At 42.8% G+C, this 22637-nt stretch overlaps 1 protein-coding gene across 1 annotated transcript in view; it reads right to left on the bottom strand.

Annotated features, from left to right (window-relative positions):
* DOCK5 (dedicator of cytokinesis 5) overlaps window positions 1-22637 on the bottom strand; it is a 200110-nt gene that overhangs the window by 36709 nt on the left and 140764 nt on the right. Inside the window, exons 27-37 of the mRNA XM_081812900.1 lie at window positions 19132-19230; window positions 15902-15996; window positions 14467-14545; window positions 12953-13053; window positions 10080-10138; window positions 9627-9781; window positions 8961-9046; window positions 6618-6777; window positions 5845-5885; window positions 5088-5178; window positions 2168-2287 (exon numbers count right to left, since the gene is read on the bottom strand). Coding sequence (XP_081669026.1) covers window positions 2168-2287; window positions 5088-5178; window positions 5845-5885; window positions 6618-6777; window positions 8961-9046; window positions 9627-9781; window positions 10080-10138; window positions 12953-13053; window positions 14467-14545; window positions 15902-15996; window positions 19132-19230 — 1086 coding nt within the window. The remainder of the gene's footprint in view (window positions 1-2167; window positions 2288-5087; window positions 5179-5844; window positions 5886-6617; window positions 6778-8960; window positions 9047-9626; window positions 9782-10079; window positions 10139-12952; window positions 13054-14466; window positions 14546-15901; window positions 15997-19131; window positions 19231-22637) is intronic.

The following is a 22637-nucleotide window of genomic DNA, read 5'->3' as shown; positions in this document are numbered from 1 at the left end:
ATAATGCTGCTGTAAACATCAGGGCGCATGTGTCCCTTCAAATGAGCATTTTTGTATCCTTTGGGTAAATACCTAGTAGTGCAATTGTTGGGTCGTGGGGTAGCTCTATTTTTAACTTTTTGAGGAACCTCCATACTATTTTCCAGAGTGGCTGCACCAGCTTGCATTCCCACCAACTGTGTAAGAGGGTTCCCCTTTCTCCACAGCCTCGCCAACATCTGCTGTTTCCTGTGTTGTTGATTTTAGCCATTCTGACAGGTGTGAGGTGGTACCTCATTGTGGTTTTAATTTGTATTTCCTTGATGATGAGTGATGTTGAGTATCTTTGCATGTGTCTGTTAGCCATTTGGATGGCTTCTTTGGAAAAATGTCCCTTCATGTCTTCTGCCCATTTCTTTAACTGGGTTATTTGTTTTTTTGGGTGTTGAGCTTGGTAAGTTCTTTATAGATTTTGGATACCAACCCTTTATCAGATACGTCATTTGCAAATATCCTTTCCCATTCCAAACGCTGTCTTGGCTTATTTATTTAACCAACAGGTTCCACTGCTAAACCAGGAAGAGTGGCTGCAAGTGGCAGTCCATAAGAACTCTCCAGACCTCTGAAGTGAGTCAAATCTAGGATCTGTTTTGTTTGGATAGCACATGGTTTGTTTCTTCCTCCCCCTTCCCCTTCCACCTTTTCCCCCCATTTTAAAAGCCTTTTAGCTAGACACGCGTTGTCCAGATGACCAGAGACTCCACAACTTCCTGCCTAGTTCACATGTTTATTTTACCTTTTTGAGAGCCCCTGGGGCAATTAATTAGGTTGCTGGTTACCTACGGTGTTAGGCGAGTAGTGGCCTGGGCATGGGATGTGCAGCTGGGGCTGGCCAACAATCTCTAGAGAATGCACTGAAAATGATGGTACTAGCTCCTGGCACTCAGAAGATTTAAAAGGTGAAATTATGGTTATGGAGAGTGGGGCCCTGGGCTGCCCATTATATTCTCCATTGGGTTAAGTGTCCTCAACCTAACTGATCTTTAGTGACTTCTTTAGCCTAATTTATCTATTCATTTGCTTTCCCACTAAAAGTACCAGAATTCAAAGAAACACATGGGAATAATAAAGAGTAAGTCATGAGTCACTGTTTGAAAATAAAGGATTTATCTGGTCTTTGTCCTGAGTTCCTGGGAGGGAGCTTCTAAACCCCTGGAATTTCTCCAGTGATGGGAGTGTCTGTGTTGTTTCTGATGGGCCCCTCAGACCACACCAGAGTTTATACTAATGAGGGGACTCACAGTGGGCCTCTAGATAGTCTCAGAACGGGGCTGGCCTTGCCAGAACTGCAGCCCACGGGATTAGAAGATCAGGGCCTTGAGCAACATGGTATCAGCCTGACCTCCAGGGAGGAGAGGGTTGCTGGAGACTGAGTTCACTCAGGCGGCCAAAGATTCAACCAACGAAGCCTTCAAATGAAACCCCAACAAAAACTATACACAGAGCCTCCGGTAAATTCTTAATGGCGAACATATCAATTTCCTGGGAGGGTGATGTGCCCTGAATCCACCCACGGGGAGAAGACACAGAGGCTCTGCATTTGGTATGCTCCTAGACCTTGCCCTATGTGTTTCTTCAGTTGGCTGGTCCTGATTTGTGTCCTTTAAGATAAAACTGTAATTGTAAGCACAGCACTTTACCAAGTTTTGTTAGTTGTTCCAGCATACTATCAAATCTGAGGGATTCATAGGACTCCCTCCCCCAATTTTTAATCAGTTGGTGATACGGGTAGGTGGCCCAGAGACCCCTGAACTGTGGCTGGTGTCTGAAGTGAGGGCTGTCTTACTGGGGACTATTTCCCTAACCTGAGGGAACTGTGCTAACTGTGGGGAGTTAGCATCAGAACTGCACTGCAGGGGCGCCTGGGTGGCTCAGTCGGTTAAGCGGCTGCCTTCGGCTCAGGTCATGATCCTGGGGTCCTGGGATCGAGCCCCATGTCTGGCTCCCTGCTCAGCGGAGAGCCTGCTTCTCCCTCTCCCTCTGCCTGCCACTCTGCCTACTTGTGCTCTCTCTCTCTATCTCTCTGTCAAATAAATAAATAAAATCTTTAAGAAAAAAAAAAAAACTGCACGGCAACATTGCAGTCAATTTCTTCCTTTCCCTAATATGGAAACAGCCCAATACTCACTTTGCCTTTGTCAAAGTATGATATGATTTCTTGATACAGCTTCTCTTTAAGCTCTTGCTGGGTATAGACGTAGTAACTGTCCCTCTGAAGCAAATGGGGTTCACAGGGCTTATCAGACCACTGAAAAACAAACAAAAGGAACAAAAGAGATTAACACAACATACTGATTAATTAAATTCATTAACCAAAGGAGATCCATGTAAAAAGTATTCAGCCAATAAAAGTCATGGACATATTTGTATATGTTTTTGATTCGGCCATATTATTTAGATTATTTATTAAACACAAAAACTGCCCCCCCCCAACACGACATATGCCAGCTTCAAAACAAGTGTCACACCAAATGGGCAACCACGTGAGGCATTCCTGTGAATAGTCAGGAAGGGGGCAGAGTGCTGCCCGACATAACTGCTGGTCACTGAAGGTATCATTCAGACAACAGGATAAAAGAAAAAAATTAGAAGTATAAAAATGGGAAGGAAGGGGTAAAACCATGACCGTGTGCAAACAAAGACCATATTCTTTGTAATCCATCCCTTCACAAAGCGTGCCAACTGAATGACTATCACGGATAATGAGAGAATTAAGCAGCGGCATAAAAATTAACAAATTTAGAAATAATTTAGAGACGGATTTCCCAGGAATAGATAACCATGCTGAAGAGAGAAGACCCCAACAAGAAAAAAGCCCAAATGAGAAGATATCCAGGCACAACAATGTGAATGTACTTAAGGCCACTGAACGGTCCACTTAAAAATGGTTAAAACAGTAAAAGTTATGTTCTGTGTATTTTACCATAATTAAATTGAAAAAAAAGGCATAATGAGGAATATGTAAGACTTCTATACAAAAAGTTTAATACACCCTTGAAGGGCACGAAAGCAGACCTGAACAAATGGAAAGTCCTATTATGTTTTTGGATAAGAAAACGCTACTCCATAAACATGGAAATTCTCCCTATATCAATGTTTTAATTTCACGATTCCAAAGTCCATATGGAAAAATAAACAAAAAGGAACAGGGCAGAAAACTCTGAAAAAAGAACAGCAATGAAGAGTAACTACCAGTAGTAAAAACGTACCATAAAACAGTGTGGTCCTGGTGCGTGGACAGACAGAGCGTTCATTCAGACCATGCAAAAGTATATGCAATCTGGCAAGAGACTTGCCTTGTGTAGGCGATTTACTACATGATAAAGATGGAATATCATCCCAAGGAGGAAAATATGGACTATACTTAATAAACGGCATCCCTAAATTCAGTAGCTAGCTGGGGGCGGGGGGCGGAGGGGGGGGAGTTGCATCCACACCTCATACTTTACGCCAGCGCAGAGAGTTTAACTTTCTGAGCAGCACAGATGAAAAGACCTACCGTCACCGAGACACCGGAGTCTCTTTGTGATCACTCCACAGTCAACAAGCCCTCCCATCATCCCATATACAATAAGCCTGTCAGTACGCTGAACTTGAATATGAATTGTGAATGGCTGCCCTGGGAAGTGGTGAGGCAGAGGACTCCTGTTTTTAATGACAAAGCTAAGAACAATGCACATGTGTTATTTTAGTATAAAAATTAAATTATATCAGAAAATGAATTGCTAGGGGCAAGAATGGAGACAGGCAGATGTAACAGGGGGCTACCGTCATGCTCTAGGGAAGAGACAATGGACCAGGACACAGCAATGAAGATAAGGAAAAGTGGATAGAAAGGAGATACAGTCAGGATCCCTAAAAGATGCTTGTACTCCCGTGCTCACTGCAGCCGAGACACGGAAACAACCTAAGCGTCCAACAATGGATAAAGAAGATGTGGGATAAATATGCAATGGATGTCATTCAGCCACAGGAATGAAAGAAATCCTGCCATTCTGGGCAACATGGATGGACCTTGAGGGTGTTACAAGCGAAACAAGCCAGACAGAGAAAGACAAATACTATACGATAGCTCTTCCATGTGGACTCTAAAAAAAGCCAAACACATGAAAACAGAGGGCACAGTGGTGGTTACTGGGATTCGGGGGAGATGTTATTGAAGGATGCAAGCACAGCCAGAGCATAAATAAACCTTGGACTCTAAAGCATAGTGATTACAGACAACAATACTGTATCACAAACTTCACATTTTCTCAGAGACTAGATCTTAATCGTTCCCACCCTGAAAAAAAAAAAATAAAGGTAAGTATGTGCCTTGAGAGAGGTGTTCATCGATGCTACAGGTCTGCGATTCTAGCTCAGCCTCGAAGTAGGAGGGTGAATAAAAGATGACAACAGGTATTTGCCTGAGCGCCTGGGTAGACGGAGATGCCCTTTAGTAAAATGGGAAGAAAGAAGAGGGTAGGAATGGATCCAAGAACACCGTGGGGAATGACAGCTTCTGTTACTGCCGTGAGAAGTGCAAGCTGTCTAATAGCCGCTCACAGATTGTGATATGGAAAGAACAGTTCACACGTAAATGCAAAGTCAGAGGACTGGTCAGAGCCAGAAAGCATTATTCGGGATCCATGACATATAGGTGTATTTATATCCACGGCACACTACTTGGACTTTGTAAGGGAGTATAAGTAGGGAAGTGCTGCTATATTCATTTACAACTTATTTCTTGGCAGTTCTACAATTTTTTTTTACATATATTAATCAGGTGTATTTTGTTTCTTCAATTAGACTGTCAATTACTGGAGGCCTGTAAGGCTGTGCTCTGCTTCCGGAGGATTTTTAAATAAATGATAACTGACATTTTCCCAACCTGGGTCAGAAAATTAGCTGTGCTTGTTTAGAAGGCATACGAGCGCTCTTGGATAAAAGAATCTCCCTTGAATAAGGCTCCTTCCCATCCAAAATCAGGAAGCATGCAGGATTTGGTCCCAAAGGGCTTGGACAGTTGACTTTCCCCCCAATGGAAAAAGGCATCCTGATGCACTTACCTGCAGCAGCTCAGCATGTAGGAGGAGGGTATAGGCGGCTTCTGTGTAGTTTTCAGAGTCTCGGTGCAAATCCCGCAGCTTGTACAAGTACCTGGTCAGAAGGGAAGGAAGGAGGCACTCTGCCGCTCGGGTTCAGCTCATTCCGCAACCAGGCCGCAGCCTGCTTCCCCATCTTTCCCTCCGTCCTTCCTTTCTCACAGACAAAGGAATCCATCACTTCCTGTCTCCCCCTCCCCCTAGCCCTCTCTGCTGCTTCTTGTCTGTGTGTCTTTCCCACTTCATCTACTCTACTTTATACTCTTCCTTTAATGCAGTGATGCTTAATTTTTTTTTTAAATGTCATGGACCTCTTTGGGAAGCTAGTAAGAGCTATGGAATCTCTCCCCAAGGAAATGCATATAGTTAAAGTCCAAGTTTGTTTCATGCTCAGGGCTTCCAGCATCCCAGGCTGATGGTCCTTGACAGAAGGCACCCGTCCATCCTTGCCTCTGCCCTAGGCACCCTTTCTTGACTGCTCTGGCCAGTCTTCTTTCCTTCCCTGGAATCCCAACACTATCCTCCCTATGCACTCCCGCAGAGTGTACTTATGCATCTGTCTAAAGAGTTTACCTTTTCGGGGGAAGGGGGGTAGATCACTTACTTTCTGGTATCTCTCAAAGCAGCAAGCATGGTGTTGGGACTTAGTATTTGCTTACTGAAGAAATAAATAATAAAGCCATGACATAAATGGCAAAAGCAGAAATCTCCTCCAGCTTACCTTATGTATATGTCCTCTCTCTTCTTTTCTTTATAAAAATTCTACCGAAAAAAAGGGTGGCAAAAATACCAATGTAAGTCAAAGGTTATGGAGAAGCTAGCCATGGAAATGGCCAAACCACTACTTTTGCTTTTCAACAGTGTCACTTTTCCAGAGGTTATTGTTTTCCTTTAACAAATACCCCCACAAAGAAAGGCAGTGGCCAGTGATAAAGATAAGTTGAAGAATTATTTTTAGGACCATGCATCTAAAAAACATGAGGGCCTCTAAGTGAACAGACAGCCAACCGATACTCAAGTCAATGGATGGTCTTTTTTTTCTCAAGGGGTCAGTGGAGTCGGGTTCTTCATTTATATTAAGCAGAGGAATGCATAGCAGCCTAAACGGAGGTCTGTGGTCCCGGTTATATATATCTAGGGAAAGGCAAGACCACAGAGTTCTACCACCATGAGGATTCCATAGACTCCCTCCTCCAGTTTCTGATGCAATATTGCCAACAACAAAGCAACCACATATAAACAAGACACACAAAAAGGTGAAGGATAGCCTTCGAGTAAGAGCTGAGCCAAGAGCTTATGTTTCACTTTCCATCCCTATGTCTGTGGGAGCGGATATCTGAGTCCAAAGTAAGTCAGCAGTTCCAACTGGACTCAGCAGGACATAGACTCCATACAGGTGGCCCCAGGGTACCTTTGTGCCTACTCAGAGCTGAGCCACGCTTGCAGGGGTGGCCCAGCAGTGCCCTCTTGCCAACCCGGGGGCCTGGCACCTACCAGCACGTTCACAGTACAGCTCATGCGGTTCTCCTTGCTCTCGTCATGCATGATAATGGTTCTGTAGTCCAACAGGTGCTCTAACAGGCTGCTGACCAGGAATGCGAACACTTCTCCAGAGGTGGAGAGGTATTTGTGTTTCCGGCAATGTTCTAGGAGCCTGGAAAGGTGGAGGTAGAGACAAATGCCCATGTTGTATACTGTCTGTCATGCCAGCACCGTTAATGAGCACTGTCCAAGGTCCTGGCAGCAGGTGGCGCCAGACCAGGAGACACACACCCTTCTGTGTAAGGCCATCCTATCCCAGGGCTCCGCTTATGCCGTCCCTCCTGGTGACTCAAGTCCTACATTGTCTTCAGGGCTTTGGCTCAAGTCCCACTGTCACTTAGAATCTCAGCCCACAATGCCCATCTTTGAACTTCTATCTGTACTTGTTTTTTGTTTTTGTCTTTTGTCGATACCAAAGAAATGAGAACCTTTGCCCAAAAGGTTTATGTATGCTATCTGATCACTCTACTGAAACTGAAAGAGACCATCTTTTTATGTCTTTATTCTCCCTAAAGCCTAGCACTTCAAGGGCATCCTGTGGGCATTCTGGAAAGCCTTGGATCAGTGCCCAGTCTAGAGGACCCTAGGAATCTAGTGCACATCCACACACATGCCTCTTCACGACGGAAGTGCTATTTAGTCAACAACAAAAATGCAAAATTATAAATAAATAAGCTGAGGATAAACTTTTGATCTAAACCTTCTCCTGTTGGACCCAAATAGAGCAAAGCTATTCTATAGGGGCTTCTTGGATTTGACAAGAAGAAATCTTGGAGAACAAGAGAAAAAGAAAGAAATGGGCTCAAAGAATTAGCCCAGACTTTAGGATTACTCTTGAACACTGGAGATTTGTGTAGTCACATTTTTCTGAGTTAGTGATTCAGGAAGAATGAAGAAAAAAAGATCTTACAGTGAAAAATCAGACTGGGATTTAAAAAAAAGGGTAGTTTATCATCTGTAAATTGTGTGTATATATGTGTATATGTATGTAATTTCTCCATTCAATTCCTGTACGAGATCTGAATTACAAGAGTGATAATGTGGGAAGGTTTGAAACTCAAACGGGTAAACTTAACGGAAACAGGATAAAAAGATCAACGAATGGGTCTTGTCATCCACTAAAAGCAAAATAAGAGTTCTGGTTCTTGAAAATATAGTTGAGTCATCAATTCAGTTACATTTCTGAGCACCCAGTGTGTTGGCTCCTTAAATCTTAAAAAAAAACAAAAAAGAGAATGGAGTTGGGAGTCCCTGTCCCCAAGCATAGTCTAGTGCATGCCACTCCCACAAAAGAGGCAGACAACAAAATGATGGAGGCATACGCCCAGTCAACAGGTGACACAGCTGGTCAGTATCACAAAGGCTCAGAGACCCCAAGAAATGAGTAGGCTCAGGTGGTGGGCACCATGGATGATGGAGGACTTGAGGAAGGTAGCAGTGACCAGCACAAACCCAGAGCAGCGACACTCCGTCAGCACAGGCTCAGTAACAGATGCTGTGCGAATGCATCACCTCATTGAATCCTCAACCAATACCAGAGCGTACGTGCTATTCGTGCGGATGAAAAAGAGAGAGCCATCAGAGAGGTCGTCGGAACACTGGTCCAAAGTCACGCTCCTGGGATATGGCGAAAACGAGATCTGAAGTTTTCTCTAACTCCAACCTCCAAGTGTTTTTAACCACCTTTTAATGTTGTAATCCCACATGTGCAAAGGAGAATTCAGAGGGCAGGAGGGGTGCGCGGGGCATGTGTGGGTGGGTAGGGAGTGGCGGGGATACTGTGAGCACAGGAGGGAATAGAAACGGTGGATGTGGGGGGAGGTGGGCAGGGCAGTGCAAAGATCAGCCTGGCTGAAGATATAACAGGTGTTCTTCGAGGCCCTCTATAGGGCAGAAGGTATTTTTAAAGGTAAAGCGGACTCTGAAATGTTTTTTTCCTTCCTCCTTTAAAATGGTGCTTTGAAGCCATAATTAGAGGCACTAGCACTTTTGGTGAAGTTCAGCGATTCAAACACTGGGCAAAATGCCATTGCTCTGTACATGTCCCCCTTCTGCTCCATCTGCTCTGTTCTCGAAGGGCCGGCTGGCCGGGAAAACACGGACATTTGACTCACTCAGACAAACAAATGTCAGCAGTGGATGGTGGAAACTCCATTAACCCCACCGAGGACCATTTGTGGTGGTGACCCCAGTGCTTCTGGAACTACTCGACCAGTCTGTAAGGGTAGCAGAAATCTGCTTCTCTCCCTCGCTAAATGATGCATCAACCTGAGACTTTGTTTCTGAAATACTCACAGTTTTTCCAGAAGGACCTTGTATTGTTCATCTCCTCTGCCCCCTTCCACCTCTTGGTCCAGCTTTGTGATCAACTCATTCTCAAACTGAAAGAAGAGTCAGAATTTCACAGGAGAATGCCAGGTATCCTTAGAAGAGGACATGTAAGACACCCAGCCAACCTTTCTAGATTCGACCCAACCCCTTTATTGAACTGTGAACGCTTTCCAACATATTCTAGGGGAAGATCGTACTTCACGTCACCCATTAATCATGTACCAGGGCTCTACCGAAACGCTCTAAACTAGTCTCATGTCATTTTGCTTTACACTGCAGGAAGAAAATGCCCTTTCCTCCTCTGAAGGAGACCTCAAAATAAGAGACCACCGCATCAGTCCCCCAATCCATGGCATTATTTTCACAGCTGTGCTGCAACAGATAGGATTAAGATGTGTGATGTCAAATTTTAATTACCCAGAGATGCAGTGCTGTTTTAGGAAACACATGTAGCAAAAAGACGGTTTCTAGAACATCCGATTCTGTCTCTAATTATTTTACAAAATGAAAAGTAAACAGTTTTTAGACCAACTTGGATTTGTATTACTCGGGCAACTGCTCCTCTCTAGAGAAAGAAAGAGCAAGTGTTGACTATCTGTGCATCCGGAAGATTCCAGTTCTACCACTTACCATGTGGAAATTGCCATTCCCGCTAAAGTTGAACTCACACTGCATCATGTCAAAGAAAATGGGGATGGTGGCTTTCCGGAGCTCGACCTCAGGGGTCAGGGTGACCTCCAGAATAGGACCCACCATGGAGGGGATAAATTTGATTTTGTGGGGACCTGAAATGAAAGTAAGTGAGGGTATTGAAAAGTGATTTCACTGGAAGTCAAGCGTCACCACATTCCTCCACCGGGCCAGAAGAAAAGAAAAAGGTCCCGTGGGTAACTCAACTCAATTCAGAAATGAGTGCCTAAATATTATATTCTGATGTCATAATACAAGAGCTATAAGTCAACTTTCACTTCTAGACACACAAAGAGGTCTCAGGGTTACTGGGACTTAAAATCGAAAGAACCCATCATGGGGTGCTCATTACATAGGAGTTGTGTGTGGGACGGTTCAAGGTCATACACTCACCCAGGTTATACCACATGTCCCGGATTCTGAAGCCGATTTCCTTTCTCATGTCCCCGTATCTAGGAAGAAGATCATAAATAAGAAAAAGATCTGCAGTGGATATGAGTGCATATATTAAAATGATGAGGCGAATAAAAATGGCCTTTTGCTCCTCTCGGTCACATTTATGACAGGTTTGAGGCAAGGTCACTTTAAGAGATGCAGTCAATACCAAAAAGAGCCCCCAAAGAGAACTGGGCCACACGGAGAGGGGGACTTTACTAGCAGGAGGGGGCCAAATGCGAACACTGAAAAGTAACAGAGAAACAAAACTGTCAAACTTATTGAAGGGAGAAGGGGGAGGAGCATTCTGGCCAACGTTAAGCAAAGAAACAAAACAAAACATAACAAGCATGAATGAAAAGGAAGACGAATGAGGTATGACTTATATAGTCATGTGACCAATGTCTAACAAACATGCTGACTTTATACATTTTTTGAGTAACCCATGTGCAAACCAGTACATTCCAGTACTCACACTGAGAAGCTCAAGATGATATTTTCTCAGTGGGGGGGTGCTGTCCCCAGAGGAATGAACGTTGGTCCTTGGGGGCACAGAAGGCTTACTGTTCTTACGTATGAAGTTCAAATATACATATAGTATACAAACAGATATGAAGTATATCTGTGGTATTAAGATTTCGGGGGGGGCGCCTGGGTGGCTCAGTTGGTTGAGCGACTGCCTTCGGCTCAGGTCATGATCCTGGAGTCCCGGGATCGAGTCCCGCATCGGGCTCCCTGCTCGGCAGGGAGTCTGCTTCTCCCTCTGACCCTCCCCCCTCTCATGTGCTCTCTCTCTCTCATTCTCTCTGTCTCAGATAAATAAATAAAAATCTTTAAAAAAAAAAAAAAAGATTTCAGGGGGGTGTGATTAGAAAACCAATTTCTGAAAAGGTTCCTTATAGGAGTCGATAATGAAAAAAAAGAGAGAGAGAGAGAAACATTGATCTAGACAGTGGTTCGTGGCTGGAGACGAATCAAAATCACCTGGATATCTCTTAAAGAATACACAGGCCTGAGGCTACCCCACACCGCAACCACAGAGGCGGGGGGCTGGGAAAACGAGAAATATGGCCAGTGTTCCCAGGGAACTCTAATAAGGACATAGGGCCCATCCTACAACCATATTTCAACATTCTCTGCTCATTGCACCAAACATTGTTTTCAAATTCCTCCTCTGTAAATGCCTTCAGAAACCAGTATAAAATTTTTATTTAAAGACTTCTCCTACAAAAACAAAACAAAAACAAACTTCTCTTACTATTCCATTTTAACAAAAACACCTAATTTTATTAATTTATATTAGGTAAGCATATGTAGTTAATGTCTGGCACATAATAAACGATAAATGATAATTACTCCTATTATTAATACTGCTGTTGATGCTACTGCTACTAAAAATAAGAGAAATCTTCAAAGAACCTGATTTGTATTTCTATAACATTAATAAAAATGTCTTCCGAAGGTGCACCTTTGCCCATATGCATATATATTTTATATAGCTTGTCCTTAGTCACACTTCCCTCTGATCAAAACCAGAACCATTAGGCCTAACGAGCCAGTTTATTTATCAGACTTGGCATCAACTAACTTCATTTCTGATTGTTTAACCAAAATCAAATCCATCCTTGAAAGAAGTTATGTCATTTAAGATAGTAAGAGATCCATCTTAAAAATCAATTTTCTCTCCATACCCACCCCATAAGGAAATCTGTAAAACTGGTTTTACTTTTTATCTTTGAGATTTAAATCTCAACCTCTCAGCCACCATATCAGTGTTTTAGGGAGAAACCAGGGGTTGACAGATACCAAATAATTTGCCTAGAATCCCCGACATCCCGGCAAGGGAACAGAGCTCAAATTTCACAGCCTTTAAATGACACATTTCTCACGTTCTATTTAACTACACAGTCCTGAGTTTCCAGGCTTCCCGTGAACTCTGAAACAGACCGGGAAGGAAAGCAATGAAAAGCTTCCCTAAATCTCTCATCGGTCTCGGTCATATGTCCATGTCAAATTCTGAGCCAGGAATCTGGAGGGCATTTTTAGGGGATGTGTTAGTCTTGGCCCCTCTGCTGGAGTCCGCTTTGTGAAGCATGAGTGAGAGGCGCTGGGCCTGCAGTGCGGGTAAGTGCTGTTCTTGGGGATGGGAGCCCTGGCCAGCCTCGGTGCCTCTCCAAGTATGGATTCCATTTTAAAAAATTGGACGGGTGGGGCGCCTGGGAGGCTCAGTTGGTTAAGCGTCTGCCTTTGGCTCAGGTCATGATCCTAGGGTCCTGGGATCAAGCCCCACATCGGGCTCCCTGCTTGGCGGGGAGCCTGCTTCTCCCTCTCCCTCTGTGCCACAGCCCCTGCTTGTGCTCTCTCTCTCTCACATAAATAAAATCTTTTAAAAAAATTGTGATGGTTGATGGGAAAGTGAAGGGGGCCTTGAGAAAAGACACATGAATTAGAGGAAATCTGAAGCCTATTAAATGATGCCATTAAGACCTATCTCACCAACAACATGGGGAGCCCCTGAACAGTAATGTTTCTGTGATACCAAAAATCCTGCTCTGAATAGAAATGGGAGAATCGGGGCACCTGGGTGGCTCAGTCGGTTAAGTGTCTGCCTTCGGCTCAGGTCATGATCCCAGAGTCCTGGGATCGAGCCCCGCATCAGGCTCCCTGCCTGGCGGGGAGTCTGCTTCTCCCTCTCACACTCCCCGTTTTTGCACTCGCTCACTCTCTCTCACACATGCTCTCTCTCTCAAATAAATAAAATCTTAAAAAAAAAAAAGTAGAAATGGAAGAATCACCTTGCCAATCTTAAGCAAGTTTAAGAGGGCACTTACTTTTTGACAATTTTGTTGCGCTTGGCTTGAGAGAAGTTTTCAAGCTGAAGGGACTCATGGGTGAGAAATGCTACTGCCAAATGGAAGTAATTGTTCCAGAGCTGCTCAAAATTGATTGTGTGGGTGAAAAGAAATGGAAAATAACATTAATATGGGTCAGAGTAAAACAGTGCCACATGGTAGAAATTTACTCACAGGGAGTAAGGAAAGAAACAAAATAAAATCCACCAGGCCCCTTTTCCTTTCTCGTGTTTCAGTTATTCAACCCTGAAAGTTTTAACACTTACTATTAAGCTTTTTTTTTTTTAATCCAGACTATTCTATTTGTCTTTACTCCTGAGATAGGGGAAAACTGCTGCCAAGAAGTGCACCTATTTATAGTGAGTAGTTTGGCAATATATATCAAAAGCCTTAAAATTCTGCCAACTTCTGAAATAGTAAATACTTTAGGACTTTATCCTGGCAAAATAATCATGGGTATTTAAAAATATTTAAAGCAAGGAAGGCCTTCACAGTGTTACTTAAATAACAGAAGACGGAAACAGTCTAAATGTTCATAAGAAGAATTTGGTTAAATAAATCATGGCCCAGCCATGCAACGGACTGTACTCAGCCATTAAAAATACTGTGAAAACATTTAATATCATTGAAAAGATAGAAAAAAATTATATTAATAGGTTGCCAAAGAACTGCACAGCTTGATTCCACTTTGGCATATATATATATATATACACACACACACACACACACACATACGTACATACACATACATACACACACACATATATATTATTTCTAACCAGCAAATATAGATATTCCATTTTAGCTCATATAGACACACACACATACGTATGTATATATAAGTACATATATAATCTCCTCTTCTGATGACTCTCCACTCTTAAAGTTCCACAGATATAAACAAAGCCACATGACACAGCAAAAGCACATCACCAAGAACTGTTTGCACCATGGGAGCAGGGAACTTGTCTGCCTTCACCAGGGCCTAGAATGGTACCCTGTGCCTATAATTACCCGCATATTTGTTGGATGAATGAAGATGGAGCTAGAGGTCACTTGTTTCACTACCACTTTGGATTTTCACACAAGTGTGTATATGAACCCCTCCTTAGAAACGAAACCACTCGTAGGCAGAGAAATGTCTGCATGTCCATCTGCAAGCACATGTGTATGTGTGTATTTGTGTTACATTAACAGCAGAAGGTAGGATTATTTGTCTTTCAATTTTTTTCTTTTTCCTTAGCCATATTTTCTACTATTACTTTAAAAAAACAAAACAAACCTGTATTAGTTATACAGAAAAAAAAAAACTCTACTTGATTGTGTTTGGAGGACAGAGTGACAGGAATGTGTGCTTAAGGGAAAGGAGAAAAAACAAGAAAACTGTTTGCACTTGAAAATGATAAAATTTGAAGTGACATTTTCCAAAATGCCACAGTTGTCTTGCTGTGGCTGAGAATTCAAGGAGCTTCCTAGGTGAGCAGCATGCTTACCTGAAGTTCAAAGCTTGTCTGATCCATAAAGAACTTTGTGAGAACCTCAGTAAACTGATTTATCGCACGGAGGAAAACTCTGTGGAAGGAAAATATCAGATAAGGAAGGCAACTTTCTGCTCTTCCAAACATCTCCCATCTACGTGAAAAACCAAAGCAAACTAAACCTGGATTTGGCAACATGAGACCCTTAGCTCTATCAAGGTCATCAGAGACCAACGCCAAAGTAGACTGCAGAGGACACTCAAGTGCAGTTTCTAGAACTGACTACAAGAGCCACTCAAGGCTGCATCACCATTTAGCCACTTGAGGGTAGAACTGGGATGATCAAACAGATCCCCTGAGCCTCAGACAGGGTTCTTTGCACTCTATTGCGATGCTTCTCTTTGCAAGTCTAGTGATACTGATGAGAGTTTTTCTTTAATCTGTACGTAGTTGGGAAGGGTTTTTCTAATCAGGTATGTGGAGTTAACAGCTCTTATAATGGTTTACTTTATTTAGTTCTTTCAAAAAATTCTGAAATCTTATTTGATATCTATAAGTGTGTATATGTATATATACACATATATATACATATCACACACACACACACACACACATATATACATATATATAAAACTCTGAAACTCTGAAAAGATACATATATTCAGTTCATTTTGCTCCCATTCACCAAGTATTTGTTACAGTCCAACAACTGCAAAGCACTGGCTTAGGTTTCGCCTTGAAAGAGAGGGTTCCTGGTCTGAAGATGTTTACAACTCGGTGGGGGTCACTTGTGAATCTGTAAATCTAACCATGACCCAACAAAGAATATGGAAAATTCGGTGGAAGGGGTATCGAAGAGGTACGGGGCATCAAAGGAAGAGAATGCCACATCCAGGTCAGAAAGGCTTCCTCTGGAAATGGCATTTGAGAAGGACGTTGAATGGTGCCATGCTGACAGCCAGCGGTTACATGGGAGGGCACCGCAGGTGGAAGAAGCAGCCCAACAGAAGGCACAGAACACATCCAGGGACCAGGAAGAGGCCAGTTTGGTTGGAGTGCAGGCTGTATACTGAGGGAAAGAGTGGAAGGTAAGGCTAGAAAAGCAGGGTGGGCCAGGCCACAGAGGCCCTGCCTGTCCTGACGACGAAGGCCACATGGAGCCACGGAAGGGTGCTGTGGGAGAGCCGGGGAGGAGGTGGACAGGAGGGCAATGAGGAGATTCCACCAGAGCTGAGAGCCCGAGGCGGGGCAGCTACAACAGCACAGGGGAAAGCAAGAACGCGAGCCCAGAACGAGCATCCCAGCAACGGGAGGCTCCTTACTCTACCGAGCATGATGTCCCGCCCAGAGATTCAACAGCACTCTCTGAAGGTCAGATAACTGGTCACCTGGTCACGAGAGCCAAGTATTCAGGGTCAAAGGCCGCAGGCCCGGCCCCGGGCCATCTTACCTGCTCTGTGTCATATTCATGACCATCCAGTCTTTGGCATAGACATTCTTTCCAATCAGATCCTTAAACATGATGAAAGTCTCCATGAGGAAATCCTGCAGAGAACAGAGGAGGAACATCTGGGGGAAAACTAGGGGACAGGAGGGAGCGTGGCATCAGAACAAGACATCGCTGGTCCATGATTACGGCCTATCTTTTAAATAAGGGTTTTTAGGGACCTGACAAGGACAAAAATGATAAAACTGAGGCTGTGAAAAGGTAAAAGACTTGCTGAGGGCTGTAGAGACTGGGTGGTGGGAGAGCGGGAAAGAGAATGTGGGGTTCTGGACCCCAAAGTTAGAGCCATGGTGTCTTTAGCCCTCTGCTGCCAAGTTTGTCCAAACAGATCTACTGCACTTAAAATGAATTTACCAGCAATTGTGATACATCTTGTAACTCTGAGCCCAATTCTCCTTTATTATTATTAGAACAGAAGAAAACCACTATAAATAAAAAGCAAAGTCATGATTCTTCCTATTCCAGAAACGTTCCCAGGGGTAGCTTGGGAAAGGGCCTAAAGGGTCCTAAAAAAGTGTCAGTAGCAGTGGGTTGCGATGACAGTAATAACTTAATAACAAAAGAACACAGAGCACAGTATCTGCAGAACAGCTATTCGACTCAAAAGGGGACTGTGAGCAAAAAGCAACTTAGAATGATTTGGACTAGGGGCGCCTGGGTGGCTCAGTCGTTAAGCGTCTGCCTTTGGCTCAGGTCATGATCCCAGGGTCCTGGGATCGAGCCCCACATCGGGCTTCCTGCTCTGCGGGAAGCCTCCTTCTCCCTCCCCCACTCCCCCTGCTTGTGTTCCCTCTCTCGCTGTGTCTCTCTCTGTCAAATAAATAAATAAAAATATTTAAAAAAAAGAATGATTTGGACTAAAAGTCAAAGCTAAAAAGTTTTGAAAGCCTTTTATTTATTAGTTAGTTAAATTTAGACATTTTCCACGTGGATTCCGGAGTTGAAAATCCAGGCCAATTCCTCTGGCACTAAACCGCACAGTTCTATCTCATGGATTACATCATGTAGCAGAAGGAGTGCGGGAGTTGGGAAGCAGGCGGCCTGGGTTCTATTTTCAAACACTGTTCCTCCAAGACGGTGGGCAAGATGGCCAACTTCCGGCACGCAGGCCACCAGACAGCACCGGAGTGCCAACAATCCTGGTGGGAAGTCTCTGCGACCCTTGACTCTTCCTCCGGCTCAACAGAGAGTCAAACTTTTCTATCCTCAATTCTCAAATCATAGACATACCTCATGAGTTTTAAAATTTCTCATCATACATTTGAAGTATACCCACCAATTTATTAACTATTCTATTAACTCTCTCAAATCAGTAAGTATTCGTGGTTTGTGAAGCAAGGATTAAGTTAAGAGGCTGGTTATCCACTCCTGATGCCGATTCTACATTCAACTCCTGGTAAACTAATTTAACTGGAAATAGCGATGGTATAATAAAGGTAATTGACAGACGGTCCCAGGCCTTACTCTACCTCCCGCTTCCCAATGTCTTCCAAGTGATTTACTCAGAAGGCAGCAGGAGGGCGGGAAAGGGCCGTCCGCTGGAAGTCAAATAGCCTACGTGTACGCCGCAGGCTTGCCCCTGATGACAATCGTTCCCTCATGCGGATAATAATCCTTTTTAAGTTAGATAATACAGGGGAAAGAGCTTACCATTGTTTGGAAGACAGGGGTTAAACCTGGGTTTTTTTGCTTACTTAATGGAACCAAATTGTCAAGAACTTGAATTTAGTTTAACTTCCCTCGTTCTACCTGCCTTCTGAAGGAATGGTCACTAGACTATAATAATAAAATTTTTATTATTATATAATAAAAGAGAATAATAAAATCCCTACTATAGATAGCTGGCTTCATAGGCATTAACCACATGCCAAGCACGAAGCTTGGTAATTACCAGGTGTCGATTCAATCAATACTCATTTACGTTAACCCTCAAAATAGGTGCTAGCTTATAGATAAGGAACCTGCACTTTAGTGAAGCTAAACAGCTGGGCCAAATTTCATAGAAGGAAGTAGAATGGCCAGAATGGATGTTCTAAAGTCTGTGTTCTTAAGCCACCGTACCTTCTGCCTACGGAGGAGAAATACTGCTACCCTCAGCTTCCCTCCTCTGTTCCTAGTTCTCTTGCCCTTGGTCTCCGCAGGCACAGTGACCTATCGCCATGGGTCCCCACACCATCCTGCCTGCCAGAGCATGGCTTAAGTGGAGGCTCATGGAGGCCTCCAGATTAAGCCACACGCCATTACTACCACTACTGCTCCTACAAAAGACGCTCTCTCTGCCGTTCCTTGTGTGCTTTTCCATCATGTGGACCTCACAGAAAGGAAGGCGATTGGCAGAGAAGGAGCTGAATATCCTTGGGGGTACAGGCCACATACTACCAGTATAGTACAGATAGAAGGTAGAAAGAAGACTGGAAAATGCACGGATGGTGGGAGATTGTCCACAGCAAGGACACTGGATTGTTGATCCAGCTGTGTTGGGCCCACTGCTTTACAAGGTAAGATGATACTTTCAGGCACTTGTTAACAGCCACTAACAATTCCCTGAGGGGAAGGATCCTGGGGAAGCAGCCCGAGGCCTAACTTTGCGTCTTGGGCAACCTTTGGTTGTATTCCGAATAGTAATCACGAGAACAGTTTTCTGGTTGAAAACAAAAGAGAATGGAATATTGTCAACTGAAGGTGACTATACTTGCCAGAGGGCAAATATCGCCTTAGAGGTGTTATAAGGGGCAAGTATGACCTCTTCTTGTTTCCCTTTCCAGGGACTACTGAAAAGGATGATGCCAACCACATCTCCGAAGCAGTACTGTGCACTCTCTGCCTCCTAGAATCCTGGCGATGGCGTTAACAGCTAACTCCGAAAACAAGGTACTACTCTCTTCTGAGAGCAAAACAGACCTCCCAAATGGTTCCAAATAAGGGTTCTCTCTAGATCCAAGAGACTAAGAGGGCGGGTGAGGGCCTCTTGGTACATGTTTTGTAGTCTTCAAATGCTATCACAGAGAGAAAATAAGAATCAATCCTTCCCTTTTTGTACTCACTGTGGACAGTCATGCAACTCTGGAGGTGGGTGGGAAGGGAATTCTGGACTCATGATGCTCAGTTCTGTTTTTGTTTTTGCCCAATATAAGAAGTCTTAGCGTTACCAGGACCCAGTGAAGACAACTTACAACGAGGTCTTGTCTGGTCTTGAAAGTGCTGATGTAGTGGCCATAGTGACTGTCATCCATCTGCCGCAGGGTCGCAATCATACACGCCACAAAGCTCCCCTGGAAAGACAGGAGAGACACAGATCCAGACCCCTCAGACCACCCGCTGACAGACCAAGGTCTGTGCGCAGGTACTCTGGCTGTCTCCTCCCAGTTACCGAAACAGGGACCCTACCAACCTGGAAACATTGCGCGTGCTGAAAGCCTAAAACGCACTCGCTTTGCTGTTTCTGCTTAAAATAACCTCCTCCAGGTTTGAGTTAAGGAATGTGGAGGGCTCTGCTCGGCCCTTTAATAGTATGACTTGCAGAGTCCCATAGGTCAACGGACACCGACTCCGAGATCTCAGCTAGATCACTAGTTGAAATACCACCGCCTGGGGCCTTTGAGTTTCTTGCTGAGACAGAGTTGTAGTCCGTGGAGAAATGTCTGATATAGCACAAATTTAATTTTGGAGGAATGCAAGGAGGAAAAAGAGATTGTAAAACCGAGAGCAGAAGAGCAGAGAGATGGGGAAATGAGTGCTCCCAGCTAGAGCACTTCAATGTCGTTCTTCCAGTAACAGAATCCTTCAGACAGTTACTTCCAGCATGTTATGCATGTGTGATTACACACGGGGTTTGAAGAAAGGGACTGAATAACTTGATGATTAACATCAATTTATATTTTTGAAGTCAGGCATTACACAGTCTATGTGCTTTCCCCTCATCCAATCATATTTGAATCACACACTTAGTTTTCTGGCCAGAGGGCAAATATCTAGGGGGAATGCCCTCCTGTATTTATATGGTTATTTAAATGAATTGGCATAGAGAAGATGAATATACAGCTATTTTGGGGATGGAAGGAATGACTTCCTAAACATAAAAACAATGAAAGAATACTCTCTGAATGAATGCCTTAGTCTTTTTGGTTTAAAAAGTTTTAACTTTTCTTCCTTTTTTTTTTTTTTTTAAAGATTTTATTTATTTATTTGAGAGAGAGAGAATGAGAGAGAGCAAGCACATGAGAGGGGGGAGGGTCAGAGGGAGAAGCAGACTCCCTGCCGAGCAGGGAGCCCGATGCGGGACTTGATCCAGGGACTCCAGGATCATGACCTGAGCCGAAGGCAGTTGCTTAACCAACTGAGCCACCCAGGTGCCCTAACTTTTCTAATTATAAAAGCAATGTGAATTTATTGTCCAAAGACTTCTGATATACAGTACCAACCACAGAGTCTGCATTCCCGTCATTATCTAATACTACTTGCTTCTCCAGGCCTTTGCCTATTCTGGGTCTTTGCGTTTTATTTAATTTCATTTTTGGTTAATTTGCATTTCCTTTGTTCCGAATTACATATTCTGTCTCTTTGTTGGTTGGCCATTTGTTTTTCTCATTTTGCTGTTTGCTCATATTCTTTACCCATTTTTCTACTAAAATATCCTTTTTTTTAACGGTTTGTAATAGGTCTTTGTATATTAAGGCTATTAGCCACGCGGCACAGATTTTACAAATAATTTTTGGAGTTTGGTGCTTGACATTTAATTTGCTTATATATATATTTTCACATATAGGGGCTTAGTTTTTTATCTAGTAAACTTTATCTTTTTTTTATAGTAGCCTTCCTATTTTTAAAAATTCATGAATCTCTTTTCTCTTAAAAATAGGTATAGAAAAAGAGGTATGGGTGAATGGAATTAAGAGCACACTTATCATGATAAGCACTGAGAAATGTATAGAATCATTTGGATTTTTTTTTTTTTTTTTTAAGATTTTATTTATTTATTTGACAGAGAGAGACACAGTGAGAGAGGGAACACAAGCAGGGGGAGTGGGAGAGGAAGAAGCAGGCTTCCTGCAGAGCAGGGAGCCCGACGTGGGGCTCCATCCCAGGACCCTGGGATCATGACCTGAGCCGAAGGCAGACGCTCAACGACTGAGCCACTCAGGTGCCCCTAGAACTGTTGAATCACTATTTTGTACACCTGAAACTAACATAACCTCTGTTAATTATAATGGAATTTTTAAAAGTATAGATTATGTTTTCTTCTAGCTGCTTCATTTTTTTTTTTTCACATTGAACTTTCATTCCATCTGAAATTTATTTTTTTGGATATAGCATGAAATAAAAGTCAAACTTTTTTCCACATTGTTCATATATTTTCCAAATCACATTTACTAAAAATCTTCACTTTCCCTATTGAAAGGTAATAGAATTTTCATATACTCTAAAGTCGCCTTTTAAATTCTCTCAGTTCTGTTCTGTGGATTTACGTACTCTATTCCATAAGTCCAACACTATTTTAATTCTTGTAGCTAATTATAACGTTTTCAAATCTGACAGGCAAGCCCCCCACTATTCTATGTGGCTATTCATTTATGTGTATCTTGTATTTATTTTCTTAAAAGTTTTAATTTATTTATTCATTTAACAGGGGGCTCAAACTCACAACCCCGAGATCAAGAGTTGCACACTCTTCTGACTTAGCCAGCCAGGCGCCCCATCTTGTATTTATTTTTACTCTCATATTTTTGTGACTGAGTTAAATGGGATTTTTCTTTTACAATCCCTAAATAGCTACTGTAGTTATATAGAAAGGCCATTGAATAGTGTTTGTTTATTCTGAAACTGGTCAGTTTAATAAATTGTTCATTACTGTTGTTAAAATTTTGTTAGGTCCCTTGGGTTTCCTAGAAATGGTAGTCATTTCACTAAAAATGACAATTATGAAAATTATTTCCTCCTTTTTCAATAGTCATACTAAGGTCATATATATAATATGTATATGTGCACGCATTTGTGTTATTACATTGGCTACAATTTACAGAAAAATGTTAAAACAGTGTTGACATTTAACATCTTGATTCTCCTTTTTATGACCATCAAGTAATAGGTTGCCTAGTGATTGCATGTTAACATCTCCTTCCATTAATTTGGAATAGATGCTACATCCATCACATATATTTTGGCATCTATGGAAATAGTCATAAAGCTTTTTTCCTTTTGTTCAACTGATGTATTTTATTAACAGATCCTTTACTGAAAATATTTTTTTTCTTTTTTTCTTTTTTTTTAAAGTAGGCTCCATGCCCACTGGCGGGCTTGAACTCACGACTCTGAGATCCAGGCCTGAGCTGAGATCAAGAGTCAGATGCTTAAACGACTGAGCCACCCAGGCGCCTCTAATGGGTCCTCTAATACTTAACTATTCTTGAGTATGAGAATAAGCTCAATTAAGCCACATATATCATATTCATTCACTTATTTATTTGCATATTTCTCTTTGTGGCTGTATTTTTGTCTCTTTGTCTGTTTTTTCCCTTGCTTTTCTCCTTACTAGGTTTATCTTTCTCCAGCATTCTTTCTTTGCTTTTCTTGGCATCTCTACCACTCCCGTATATCAGCCATTACCCCTCCCATCATCTTATTTTAACAGAAACATGACAGGGATCCTGCTCCTTCACATTCAAATCCCCACCCTTCTCTT

This window comes from Leptonychotes weddellii, chromosome 2 (genome assembly GCF_054177405.1).
Source record: "Leptonychotes weddellii isolate Sample4059 chromosome 2, ASM5417740v2, whole genome shotgun sequence".
Classification (NCBI taxonomy): domain Eukaryota; kingdom Metazoa; phylum Chordata; class Mammalia; order Carnivora; family Phocidae; genus Leptonychotes; species Leptonychotes weddellii.
This window is presented reverse-complemented; position numbering and strand designations above follow the sequence as displayed.